This window comes from Notamacropus eugenii, chromosome 4, assembly GCF_028372415.1.
Source record: "Notamacropus eugenii isolate mMacEug1 chromosome 4, mMacEug1.pri_v2, whole genome shotgun sequence".
Taxonomy (NCBI): domain Eukaryota; kingdom Metazoa; phylum Chordata; class Mammalia; order Diprotodontia; family Macropodidae; genus Notamacropus; species Notamacropus eugenii.
The window spans coordinates 291,429,899-291,444,675 of NC_092875.1; the positions used below are offsets into that span (position 1 = coordinate 291,429,899).

At 39.1% G+C, this 14,777-nt stretch overlaps 1 protein-coding gene across 1 annotated transcript; it reads left to right on the forward strand.

Moving 5' to 3' along the window:
- The first annotated feature begins 9,234 nt into the window (after positions 1-9,234).
- OXLD1 (oxidoreductase like domain containing 1) lies at positions 9,235-9,831 on the forward strand. Its single transcript, XM_072599509.1, is given in 3 exon segments — positions 9,235-9,295; positions 9,298-9,376; positions 9,468-9,831. Coding segments are annotated over 3 exon segments (504 nt in total).
- The last annotated feature ends 4,946 nt before the right edge of the window (positions 9,832-14,777 follow it).

The window sequence follows — 14,777 nt, forward strand, 5'->3', positions numbered from 1 at the left end:
TTAATGTAATGCTATCAGATCAAAACAACTTGCCAAACAATCTATTTCAGCCTAACGTCAGGCAGGATGGAGTATGTTATATTCCCGTTGCCAAGGGCTTGACCTGGGTTAAAGAGTCCAACCAGCCGGCTTTCACCACCTAATATATTTATAATACTGGTTTTTCGTCATCCAAGCTGATCACCAAATCAAGGAAAACTATAATATTAATATAATAAAAAATTTTTCAGGCTAGAAATCTTCATAGATAATTTTTCTAACTCACTGCCCACCAATATGAAAACATACATGGCAGACGTGTGTCCCACCTTCTCGGATACTTAATCTCAACAAACAGATCTTTTCTGTGGCTGGAGGGCTTGGCAATAGTGACTGAAGCGGAATTCTACAAAGATGATTAAATATAATAAAGGGACTGGGAATAAAGGAGATTAAGTGCTCATAAGGAAGTTGCCAAAATCCCTCCTGCCAAGAATTGGGGCACTATTCAGCTGTATTGAATTTGATCAACTTCCCACTGTAATGAGTCATTCTTTTCTGGGCCACCTATCAAGGCAAAAAAAAAAGTTGGTTTGCCAATGGATGAAACGAATAAAAAAAAAAAGATTAAACTGGGCTCAACATTGTGCTACCATTCAGTGTTTCCTGTCTTTAACATGAAGGAAATAAATCCAAATACCACAAAATGCCAATGTTCTCAGTATAGAGAAAGATGGAATGACTGTCTCAAATATTAAAGATCTCACATCTTTAAATCATTCTAACCCCCATTTAGAAAGACTCCAAGTGTAAGAGACTAGCTGTGACTATGCTGCCACATGAAATGTGATGATGCCCAAGGTAAATTGCAAAATAAAAGATTCTTATTGTTTGGCAACCCTAAACCCCTCTTGCTGTGACCTGGGGGATATCAAGTTAGTTTGCCATGAACTGAAAACAGTGAGTCAAATGACTGGATTATTGTTGACCATATTGGATCAAATAGCCAGTTGAATTTTTCTACAATTGATTATTTTGATTTCATGTAGATATGGACCAAATATGTACATAATTCCTTTTATTCTAACCTTTACATGAGGTGTGGTGCCAATAACTTGTTGAATCTAGAGGTCCATGAATGAATGCCTGCTGGATTTCCTACATTTGCTTACTTGTGCAGTAAATACTTGAGTTTACTGAGGCATAATAAAAGATAGAATCCATGCCCTTGAGGATCTAATATTCTATTAAGGAAGATGAGGTGGGATCATAATTATATCAAGTAGTATGTTTTAAAAGTCATATAGGACCATAATTGTATGAAGTACTGTGTAGTAAGTGTCTTAGGAGTGGTAGAAGGATTGCTTGTATTGGGACAAAGATGTAGAAAAAGTGGAAGACATGGTCCTTGCCTACAGGAAACTTTCAATCCAGACTAGGAGAGAACATGTGAGATGTGAAACAGAGAAGAATTACAAAACAACATCAGCTTTATAAAAAGGCAACAAATTATAGTGGCTAGAGTCAGGAAGATCTGAGTTCAAGTCCTGACTCTGGCATGGGTCTGTATGAATCTAGGCAAGCCTCTTAACCACTCTGAGTCCAATGCAACCTTCTAAACCTCTGAATTCTAGAGCAGGCGTTCTGCGTTGTAGAGTGAATTTCCATATCAATGAAATTGCAGGTCCTGTTCCCTAAATTAGCTTTACAATATTTACAGCATTTACATACCGCTCTGAGGTTTGCAAAGCACTTTTGTAAAGCACTGTCTCATTTGATCCTCACCATAAGTGGGAGGGGTTATCTCCATTTTAAGAGAGAGACAGAAATTAAATGGGAAGAAAATCAGCATTTATTAAGAACCTACTATGTCCCAGGCATTGTGCTAAGTGTTTTTTGCAATATATTTGATTCTCACAACAATCCTGGGAGGTACTATTATTTCAGTTTTACAGATGAGAAAACCAAGGCAAACAGAGGTTAAATGGACTTGCCCAGGATCACACAGCTATTAAGTGATTGAGGCTGGATTTGAACTCAGTTCTTTTTGACCCCAGATCCAGTGCTCTAACCACTGCATCACTAGCTGCTAGTGGTTTAGTGATTTAGTGATAGCTTTAAAGCAGAAAGCTCTATGTTTGCAATCAGAGGACCCAGGTTCAAATACCATTGGTGTCACTTACTGTTTATGCTACCTTGGGCACGTCACATGACTTCTCTGGGCATTTTTTTTCTCATTTGTAAAATAAGGGAGATAGTTTATTAGGGGCTTGAACTAGATGATTTAAAGGTCCCTCTTCGCTCTCAATCTATGATTTTTTAATCCTATAATCTAGTTGCAGTGGAAAGATAGAAGAATTTGGGGGATGGGGGGGTAGGACCTGAGTTTGAGCATAGCCTGGTGCTGTCATTTTCTACCTGTACAAACTTGGGGAGCTTGCTTAACCCTCCTGGGTCTCAGTTCATCTTAAAAATGAGAGAATTGTACTAGATGGCTCTAAAGTCACTTCCAACTCCAGATCCTATGATTTTAAGTGCTTTATAATGTGGTACAAAGGAATGAATGGATTTTTAAAAATTATTTTATTTGTTTTCAGTTTTCTACAGTCATGTCCATATATCTTAGATTTTTTCCCCTCTTTCACCTTCCTTTTCCCCTCTCTCCCCACTCCCTCCCTGAGGCAGCGTGCAATCTTTATAGGTTCTACACATACATTCCTATTAAATACATTTTCACCTTAGTCATGTTGCATAGAAGAATTAAAATGAATGGGAGAAACTATGAAACAAAACAAAACAAAGCATAACACAAGAGAAAATGGCCTGCTTCATTCTGTGATCCAATTCCATAGTTCTTTCTATGAATGTGGAAGGCATTTTGCCTCAGGAGTCCATTGGGAATTTTTTAGGTCCTTACATTGCTGTGAAGGACTACCAGAAAAATTCCTCACACACTGTGGTTGTTGCTGTGTACAGAGTTCTCCTGGTTCTTCTCCTTTCACTCAGCATCGGTTCATATAAGTCCTTCCAGGCCTCTCTGAAGTCTTCCTGTTCATCATTTCTTATAGCACAATAGTGAAAAGAATGGATTTTTAAAAGCATTTATTAATCACTTACTATATGCAGAGCACCGTGCTTTGGTTGGGGTTGCAAATAGAAAAGTAAGACAATCCCTTCTCTCAAAGAGCTCATGTTTTAGTGGGGGAGACACAGCACATACGGAAGGTTGCAAGTTAGATGGAAAGACCTCATGGTCCTAAGGGTGTACAGGCAAAGCAGATGGTAACACTTCTTTTTGAAGGTCATTTCATAAAATCATATCAATTTCTGATCGTGCTGAGGACTTTGGTGTCAAGAACCTTTTTTTTTCTGATTTTCATTATCGGTGGCTAGAACACCTGTAGAAACAGTGTCCAGGCTGCTGCCAGGATGAGGCTGCTGGGTACTGGGCTGGAAGCACAGTTATGCCCAAGGTACTTGGGTTCAGGATGATGGGCAGTCTCCATTGAGGACAAAGGGGAGATAGTGGTCAAAGAGTTGATGTTATCTTGACTTGCCAGGCACATGCTATCTCCTGTCTTTCCTTCAAAGGGCCTTGCTTTATCTAGGCTGACTTTCCTGTTGTATGGGGGACAGTTGTTAGCAGGTGGGGATGGCTGGCTCCTTCTCCATTGGAGTTGCTTCCCATGACAATGACTGTGAAGACTAGGCTAGAGACAGAACTGGTGGTCTGGTGTTATTACCTGCCTTAGAGTTCTTGTGTTTATCTGTCTGTTGTTGGCACTTGGTTAGGAGTTGTAGCTTGTGATGATGAGAAAAATGAGCCCCTTCTCCCTCGTGGTTTACCTGCTCAGTGATGACTACAGTATTGAACTGTAAGTAGGTCTGGTGATTTGAAAGGTTCTGCTTTTCCCGAGGCCTTTGGGTTCAATGCTCTTGGATTGACTCCATTAAGATCTGAAGGAAGATGGTGGTCAAGGTGATACTGCTGGTTTGACTTGCCTGGCTCATGCTGCCTCTGATCTCTCCTTCAGGGTATGTTGTTATCTAGTGGATATCAATGTCATTGGATCAAACTAATCTCATGCTAGAGAACTCTAAGAAAATGTGCAGACAAGTGAATTGCTGTATAGCATAAGACTGTGTTGACCTGGGCAGGCCTGTATATTTTGTTTTCCTTTCTAAAGAAGGCATTGATCTCATAGCAAATAGCATGAGAAAAAAAATCTCTCACTTCCAGTATTCTGGGAAGATGCTAATTGTTTGGAGTTGAGCAAACTGCATTTCAATTGATATGAAAGTGACTGGGAATAGAAATACAATGTTTTCCTGCAACATCAGGAATCCTTCTGAACTTTAGGATTATATATTTTTCTTCCCTTTCTCTCTATGGGAGTTTTAGGTTTAGGTTTTTTACTTAGAGTCAGCTGCAGTTTGGGGCAAATCACTGCAGTTCTCTGGGCCTCAATATCTTCGTGCTAAGTGCTTTCCAAATATGTAATCCTTGAAACAACTCTCTGATGTGCCATTATTATCCTCATTTTATAGTTGATGAAACTGAGAAAAACAGGTTAAATGACTGGCCCAGGGTCACCCAGCTAGTAAATGTTTGAGTAAATCAGGTCTTCCTGATTTTAGGTTCATAGCTCTATACATCACTTAGCTGCCTCTACACGTGACCAACTAATTAGCTTAGCTACTTTTAGATGGTTGAACTTAAGGAACATAAATCGTTAGAACCAAAATCCATTCTAACCCATTGTATACCCTCAGCAAATAGAAGGTGGGGATAAAATCCCCTTATTGTGCATTTATTTCAATGACCTTCACCTTCCTTACATTCATTTACTCCAAATCCTTCAGTAGGTAAAGGTTGACTTAAGTTCTCATAACCTTCACTCAAGGCCAACATTGTTTCTCTCAAGTATGAGTGAAGGCAACCATAACATCTCTGTGTGTGAAAGGTCCTAAATAGGCAGAGACATACTCCTGATGGAAGAAGTAGTTGCCCTAGATAATTCCCATGTTTACTGGGATTTTTTTGGCAGCTGTTTGGACAGCTAGTGGGGGTGGCATGTAACATGGTTTTTGGTGGTACATATGCCTTGGCTCAGCTGTATAAACATTGTTAGGGAGAGACTGGATTTATCTAATGAAATACATCTGCAGATGGGTGCAATAAATACTTTCTGATAATTTTGATTTCTTTCTTACCAGAAAGGAAAGTTGGGCAATAGAAAACATCGTAAGAAAATACCTTGCACTGAACTTGATAGCTACCTTTTGAGGGTTAGCTAAGAATTAAAGAAAGATATTTTAGATAGTAATAATGGCTCACATTTGTACGGCATTTTATAAATTGGAGAGTACTTCATATATATTATGGTATTGTTGAAAGTCTAGACTTAAGAAAGTGATGAAGAAAATATCAGTAAGGTAGTTTAATTAAAAGTGTGTTGTACATGCATTTTTATTCCCCTGGAGAGCCAGTTGTTAAACATTTACCAGCATATTTCTGTTGAGAGTCCAACTTGTCCAACCTTCATTTTGTAGATGAATAAATTGATAGATTAAATCATATGATAGAATTAGGATTCAAATCAGGTCCTGAATTCTAAGTTCTAGGTCTTTGTTCCTTCTACTGCACATATGATCCTCGCAACAAACTTTCAGGGTGGTTATTAGTATTTTTCCCATCTTATAGATGAGGAAATTGAGTCTCAATGACTTACCCAAGGTCACATGACTAGGGTACAAGGTAAGAGTCAAACTCATTTCTTCCTGATTTAAAATCCAACATGTAAGCCTCTACAGAATGCTATTTCTCAAGATAATGTAGAGAAGGAAACAGGCAGCCAGTGTTTACAGAGGATTAATGCATCATCAGAAGTTAGAAAAAACCAGACATCCTTAGAACTATGGCATTCTGCATAAGGAAAGGTATCAAAAAACAAAATAATTTTAAATTAACATCATTTAAAATATTTTAAATTAGTTAAGAAATTCTCAGTCACTAGGTAACCAGTCAGAAAATGTTGATTCCAAAGGAATGTGTGAAATAGGATTGTTTTCTTTTGCTGGCATTACTTTACATTTTCCAATGCCATGATGTTTTTTTGACATGGGTCCCTGGAAGTTCACTAAATTCTCTAAAAACAATGCTTTGGATGTTTTTGTATTAGATTATTGTTTGTTGAAGGAATGGGTACAACAGATAGTGTGCTGGATTTGGAATGAGGAAGGCTTGAGTTTGAATTTCAACTCTGAAGTTTCTGATCTGTCCATCCAACTAGTACATCACTAAACCACTCTGAGCTTTAGTTTCCTCATTTGACATCATAATCCCTGTAGGATAATGAATGTAAAGCATTTTGTAAGTTTTAAAGCACTATAAATCATCATGTATAATTATAGAATTGTTTTTATTTTGACTGTAATAATGGGAAGTAGGTGCTGGGAGTGGTAGTTATCTATTGTTTCATTAGGAATCTATAACTTAAAGCACTGTTGACCCCAGAAAAATAAGTATATGAGCCTTTGCATAAATAAATTAGGCATCTAAGTGGTGTAGTGGATGGAGCATTGGATCTGGCTGGAATCAGGAAAATTTGAGTTCAAATCTGGCCTTAGATACTTCCTAGCTAAGTGACCCTAGGCAAGTCACTTGAACTCTCTTTGCCTCAGTTCTCACTTCTTTAAAATGGGGGATAATTATAACTTCTATATGTCAGGATTTCTGTGAGGATCAAATGAGATAGTATTTGTAAAGCACTTAGCCTTGAAAACTTGGAATGCTTCCTGAATAAGATTAAAATGTTTAATAAAATAATATGTTAATGTAGTATATAAATATATGTTTACATAAATATATAAATAACGTAATATAATAACATAAATAATAAAATACAAAACAACATAATGTTAATTTGTGGGTTTCTAAATCAATATATGGCATTCAGAGATCTGTTTCTATTCGAGTTTAACATCACTTGGTCTAAAGGGCCAAGGTCTCCCAGTGCATCCTGGGTCATCTCCAGCCATCCTGATGAGTATCTGGTCACTGGATTCAGGTGACTGTGGAGCAGAAGTGAGGCTGGTGACCTACCCAGCCCTCCCTTACTCAAAACAAAGACAAGTACAGGTCATGTCATCATTTCTCTGATGGCGTGGTCTTCAGCAACGAAGGACAAACACAACAACAACACTGGCCTAGAGCACTGGGAGGTTAAATGACTTGCCTACAGTTCATATATTCCTGAAACAGATCTTGAATCCAGGCTTTCCATGTAGGAATGTAAACAGTTCAACTTTAGTTAGTCCCGTATGATTTTTCTTTCCTGTTTACCTTTTCATTCTTCTCTTGATTCTTATGTTTGAAAGTCAAATTTTCTATTCAGTTCTGGTCTTTTCATCAAGAATACTTGAAAGTCCTTTATTTCTTTGAGTGACTATTTTTCCCCCTAAAGTATTATACTCAATTTTGCTGGTAGGTGATTCCTGCTTTTAATCCTAGCTCCTTTGACTTCTGGAATATCATATTCCAAACCCTTCAATCCCTTAATGCAGAAGCTGCTAGATCTTGTGTTATACTGATTGTATTTCCACAATACTCAAATTGTTTCTTTCTGGCTGCTTGCAGTATTTCCTCCTTGACCTGGGAACTCTGGAATTTGGCTACAATATTCCTAGGAATCTTTTCAGATCTCTTTCAGGAGGTGATCAGTGGATTCTTTCAATATTTATTTTACCCTCTGGTTCTAGAATAACAGGATTTCCTTGAAAATTTCATGAAAGATGATGTCTAGCCTCTTTTTTTGACCATGGCTTTCAGATAGTCCCACAATTTTTAAATTGTCTCTCCTGGATCTATTTTCCAGGTCAGTTGTTTTTCCAATGAGATATTTCACATTATCTGCTATTTTGTCATTCCTTTGATTTTGCTTTATAATTTCTTGATTTTTCATAAAGTCATTAGCTTCTATCTGCTCCATCCTAATCTTTAAGGAATTATTTTATTCAATGAGCTTTTGGATCTCCTTTTCCATCTGAACAATTCTGCTTTTCAGAGCATTCTTCTCCTCATTGGCTTTTTGGATCTTTTTTGCCATTTGGGTTAGTCTATTTTTTAAAGTGTTATTTTCTTTAACATTTTTTTTTAGGTCTCTGTTGAGAAGCAGTTGACTTGTTTTTCATAATTTTCTTGCATCACTCTCATTTCTCTTCCCAATTTTTGCTCTACTTCTCTTACTTGATTTTCAAAATCCTTTTTGAGCTCTTCCGTGACCTGAGACCAATTCATATTTTTCTTGGAGGCTTTGGATGGACTTTGTTTTCTTCTGTTTGCATGTTTTGGTCTTTCTTGTCACCAAAGTAAGATTGTATAGTCTGATCCTTTTTCTGGTTTTTGCTCATTTCCCCAGCCATTTACTTGACTTTCTAGTGGGGGTGGGAGGTGTACTGTCAGCCACTAGATCCCCCCACAATCTGTGGGCCTAGAGCTCCAGAAACACTAGCTACTCTGTGTTGCTACTACAGCTGCTATGAGTTCCTCTGCCCCTTTCCCCTCCACCACCCTGGTGCTGGGGCCGGACCACTCCACTCTCCTGTGCACCAGTCCCACAGGCTTTCTCCACTGACATTCCAACTTATCCTCAATGTATAGGGTCATGGAATCTGGAAACCACCACAGGTGTGAGAGATTCAGTCCTCCCAAAGCCTGCTTAGGTCCTGTCTGTGCCTGCACAACCCACGCTGGACTGCACCCTGTTCCCAGTGTGGAGATGTAGACACTTCCAGCCTGGCTTGGGCTGGAGATTTGCTTCATTCCATCCATCTGTGGGTTCTGCACCTCTAGAATTTGTTTAGAGTCATTTTTTACAGGTATTTGGCTGGGCTTGGCAGGAGCACTCTAAAAGGTCAGTGCTGTTACTCTGCCATATTGGCTTCATCCCCTTGATCCATTGTTTTCTGCTGGGCCTGTGTTTCTGCCTAATGAAGCCAATGATCACTTGTCTCAGTATTTCCTAGCCCAGCTTTTGCCCCATCTCTCCCCTGTATCCTTCTCCTCTTGCTGTCTCTCAGGAGCAGAGTAGAGACGAGGGTCAGTCACCTCAAGTATTACCTCTGTCCTCCTTTCTTTTGAGAGTTTGTTGACTAGAGATAGGTGCTGATTTAAAGGTTTTATTCATTAGAGTTTCATATATCAGGTACTTCAGGCCCACCTTCTCAGGTTAAAGAAAAAAGAGCAGAACTGGGATGCTGCTGCTATGGAACAGGAGTGGCCAGAGGCAGTTAGTAGCTGCTGCCATATCCGTATTCTCTTTGGCCCAGAACTGCTCCAAATCTGCAGTTGTGCTAGGAACCTTATCTTCCCTGGGATTCCCAACAGGTACTGACAGTAGCAGCAGCAGCACTAGCAGCAGCAGCAGCAGCAGCAGCAGCAGCACTAGCAGCAGCAGCAGCAGCAGCAGCAGCAGCAGCAGCAGCAGCAGCAGCAGCAGCAGCAGCAACACCACACTTGGGAAGAATGAGACAGGTCAAAGTTCTGGAGCAGATGCTCCAAAAAGCAGCATGAAGAGTGATGCACTTCCCAGCCAGAAAGGTTCATGTCACTCTGATGGAGGTTCTTCAGAGCCCCCATATTGTCAGCCCCCACTATTTCCACCCCCTACAAACTGATGTATAGGTAGCTGCTACAACTGTGTGTGAATTGAGTATGCAGAGGAGCTCCTACATCATCATCAGGGTGGTGGGTCCAAAGTATTGGCTGTTGTGGATGAACACATCCAAGATGAGAACATTAAGACCTTTATCAAGATGGAGATCCAACTCTGAATGAAAGAGAAAGACTGAGGAAGGTGATCCTCTACACCTGGCAGCTGTGTCTCAGGGAGCTACAACCATCTGCAGCGATTTTTGTGCCTCCTTTTCCAGGGGCTGGCCTTCCTTCCCTCCTTCCTTCCTTCCTTCCTTCCTTCCTTCCTTCCTTCCTTCCTTCCTTCCTTCCTTCCTTCCTTCCTTCCTTCCTTCCTTCCTTCCTTCCTTCCTTCCTTCCTCCTTCTAATATGGCTGGCTTGTTGTCCAAAGAAATCTGACCCACTATATCTAACTCTGCAGGTGAACTCAAATAATGGACATTTCTTAGTCACAGAAGGGAAGGAGGGAGTTGGTCCCTCATTCCCAATTTCCAACCTATCATTTTATCCCCACCCCCATGATACTATCTCCTCTGAAACCAATCATATATTTTCTCTACCTACCCAACTCTGTTCTTTGTTTTGTACTTCCCAAAACTATGTGAAGGCTCATAAGCCCTACCTCATGGTCTTTGCTCATTGAGAGAGCCATTGATCTAATTCATTGGTTACTGCTAACCTAACTAAGAAATTAATCATACTCAGACCATTGTCTCTCATTTTGCTTTTGCTTTTCAAATGTAACAATTGTGAGACCTACAGCACTAGGTGAAAAGATTTTTACCATTATGTCTAGCTCTTGGCTGTACAGCCTTGGGGCTTTCTTGCTTATCCCATGATATCTATCCTCCCTCCCTCAACCTCCCCTTAGTCTTAAGCTTTTCCTTTTCTCCTCTTGTTTCAGTCTATCAAGCTGGATGAGTATACCTATAAATCTTACTAGGTTATCTGAAAGAAGGTACCTTGCCAAATGACCTTAAAACTCTTTGATGAAATCCTGTTTAAACAATACCCACCAAGATGGATTCTTCCCAGACCACGATAGGCTAAGACACATTTATACATTTAAGCAGTAGTCTCTTTCCCTAAAGTATATTTAGCAACAAAACTATAACATCCCTGCATTGCACTGTTATCCAAACATTGAATGCCCCATCCGCTTCAAAAACTTGATAATCCCTTAGCTCTTTTCCAGCAGGGCAAGTTAAACCCCTCCCAATTTGCAAGTCAGCTGTTCCTATACGTCCTTCAGTACGTCCAACAGTAGAGTTGATCTCTACTGAGCTGATCTCTCAGTCAAGAGTCATACCAGTTTTGAGCCTCACTTTGTGGAATCAGCACATAAAATGAAAACTGAGGGCAGAAGCAGAAAGGTTTCATGTGAATAGTAGTTGAACATGAGTCAGTTCATCTTGAGAGATAAGTTAGAGCTTTTGCAGAGAGATGGGCAGTGGCCTCCAATACTCTTGGTCTATGGAAAGGGAGTTGGCTCAGATCCCTCATCTAGAGTGACAGATGGGCAAATCATGGCATCCAGCGCAGTAATGCTATAGACACTGGAGTGGGGGTGGGAAGGAATAAGGAGAGCAGGTCTTGTGGCACCAGCATAGCCCAACTTTAATGCCCAGTCAGAATAACCCATCCCTTAGTGCCGTTCTTTATCTTGAAGTTATGAATTCAGTTTACTAATGTCAACTCAAACTTATATTGTTACATCATGTTAGATCCAGGTTGTCGGAGTCTTTTGAGATTCAGAGGCATAAATCAGTAGGAAACTGTGGCTCTTACCCCAACTATTGGCAGGCATTTGATAAAGGCTGTGGCATCATTCATGATACTGTTGTATACATCCACTAGGAGTGACATATGTTGATACTACTGAGTTTTTTGCTCATGCCTCAGCACGCCAAGCATGTTCAGTATTCAGTGAATAAAACATGCAAGGAACTCAGTTGGTGGGTCTTCCTAAAAGTGGTAGGGTGTGGTTCCAGAATTCTAAATTCTTGCCAATGTCAACATCTCCTTGAGTATTTTGATCTTGAAGCCTCTACCTTGGCTAGAATAGATCTGGACAGGGAAGCTATATACGGAGGAATACTCCCCAAACATCTTAGCAGTAGTAGAAGCTTTCTGGTTTCTGGCTAAGTGGGCCAGTTCCTTGAAGATAGGGACTGTTTTATTTTTGTCTTGGTGTCTCCAGTATTTACCACAAGGCCTTGAACACTTCTTTTGTTGAGACCAATAATTTAATCAGTGTAGAGAACTCCCATTGAATAAACTCCTTGTACTAATGCAGGTTGTCAGTCCCTCTGTAAGTCTCGGAGAGGGGACTAGGAGATTAAATGATTCACCCTTGGTCACCCACCTAGTATGTATTAGAGGCAGAATTTGAATTCATGTCTCTCGGTCTTCGTGGTTCTCCTCTATTCATGTTAACCTATACTGCTTCTTATCTTGAAGAAATGGATACTTAAGAAATGTTTGAAGTGAATTTAATATGAATTGAATCATATTAAATTCAATGAACTTTTAAACTAAAAAGAACTACTGTATTTGGGGAAAATCAAGGTTTTCTAAGGGTTAGCAAATATGAGTTCAAAGTATACATTACATGCAAGACAAAAGCTAAATGTTCAAGTAAGACAGTTCAATAAATGTTAAAAATGATGGAAGATGATTTGTCTTTGTAGTGCTAGGCTTCATTCATAGAAAATTTCTTTCTTACGTATTCAAGCTTTGCAAAAATAGATTTCATATACGTCTGTAGATATATACAAACACAGTAATTATACATAGCATGTTAAATCTTCTTGGAACAGAATTTCTGCAGGCTAACTAGAGGGATTTCCATTCTTGTCACACACATTCTCTCTCTAGGTAGTCTTTTCAGCTGTTAACATCACTCAGTTGGTGTGCTGCTCTGTATTTGGCAGAAGCTGAGTAAGATGGTTACAGAGATTAGGAATTTGAAAAGTACTCACTAAGGATGCTGGGAAAGGTTAGATACAGCTGGGAAGTTTGCTAAAGTAGCATGCAGAATAAATCATTTCAGTGAACCGATGATTAATGAAATCACCTCTTCTAGGCCACTTAAAACCTTGAAGGAGACATGTATACACTGAAGGATCTATGATTATCTGTATATATATATATATATATATATATATATGTATATTATGTAGGTATATTTATAATTGTGTATATATACATATATAGTTATGCATAGTCATTATACATTTAGTTAAATAAGTTAGAATAGAAAAAGGTTAGTTTACTAGTTTACTATTTCTTTTTTTTTCTTTTTATCCTTCCCCCAAGATGACTACCATTAGGCACAAATATGTGTGTGTATATGTATATGTATATGTACATATACATATAATATATGTGTGTGTACCTATATGTATATATGCATGTAAATCATTCTATAGTACTTCTATTTATCAGTTCTTTCTCTGGATGTAGATAGTGTCTTCCTTCATATGTCCTTTATAGTTCGTTTGGGTATTTATAATAGTCAAAATGACTTAGTTGCTCAAAGTTGTCAAGGGTACTATCATCATTCATACAAAATTACCTTGGTGCTTTGTTTATATAAGGACCAGACCTGTGATTTAATTGGTATTCAAGTTATACAGATCCTTGAGAGGTTAAGTGACTTTCCTAGAGTATGCTATTTATGGGTGGTATATAGCAGGGGAAGGGATTGAACCCAGGTCTTTCTGGCTCTGAGGATAATTCTCTAGCCACTATGCCTTGCTATATGTATCCATCTATGTACATATAATGTCCTAGTAGACTGTAAGCTCCTTGAGATCAGAGACTGTTTTGGTTTTGTCTTTTCATGCCTCAGTGCCTAGCAGAGGGCCTGACAACTACACTATTTGAGTATAATATACTAACATTAGTTGTGGAGGGTGAAGAACTGGAGAAATATAATTAAGATTTTGACAAGATCTTCCAAACTGCATCTCTCTCTCTGTCTCTGTCTCTCTTTTCTCCTCTCCCTCTCTTTCCCTTCTCCTTCCCTCTTTCCCTCTCCCTCTCTTTCTCTTCCCCTCTCTCTTTCTCTCCCTCTCCTTCCTCTCTCTCTCTTTCCCTTTCCCTCTGTCCTTCCCTCCCTTTCTTTTTCTTTATCTCATTCTCTCTCTTTCTGGTACTTTTCCTTCTTCAAAATGTGCTATTGAATAAGCCATATTCTGCATTACTTCATTTTATTAGAAGCCTTTGAACCTAATATAGGATTTCCTTGGGTGTTAGTATAATTTTGGTTTTTTTTCCCCCCATAGATAAAATAAAGAAGATAATGCTGCTCTGGAAGGACTGGTTATTCCAGTTCCTTCTGCAGTAATAAGTATTCAGCTGTTTCCCAAGTGCATTGTGAAGTGATTATGGGTGGGGTAACAGACTTTTTTTTTCAGCTGAGCTTTTATTCTCCAGCTACATCACCTCACAAAACCATGGAAAATACCACTGGCAATCATTTCCTCAGGGCTGACATTTATAACTCAATGGAATAGCTATGTAACTAGATCACATACTTAGCTGGAGTATGTAGCTATTCCTCAAACCATAGTTGGTTCATTGCCTGGGCTCCTCTTAGTCACCATCATCACGTAAAAGTCATGCCCTCCCTGTTTCCATTACCATTCATTCTTTAGTTCTTTTTATGGCAGCTATTTGGGTATGAAAGTACCTTCTAATGCATGTACCATCATGCTGCTCTGTTCATCAAAATTATGTGTCAACTACCTTTAAGTAATGGTATCACTGCCATCTTTTTGATCTTGGTAAAGCCCATGCTCTCTAATCTACATGCTGTTTCTCCACAAAGAGAAGCTGCATAACTTTTACTACAATTTGAGACTTTTTAAGGTTTGGACTTTGGTCTTTTGTGTTGTTTCACTGTCTTTTGGACACATTGTTTCACATTCTTCACAGCACAGTTTTTTAGATAGGAATAAATAGAAAAAGCTTCATAAAATTATGCTTCAGTATATCCTCTTGGCAGAGGTATCATGGATGGAAGAGTAGATAGAAAAATAACCTCAGAGTTAGGAAGACCTGGGTTCAAATCCCATGTCTGACACATACTAGTTATGT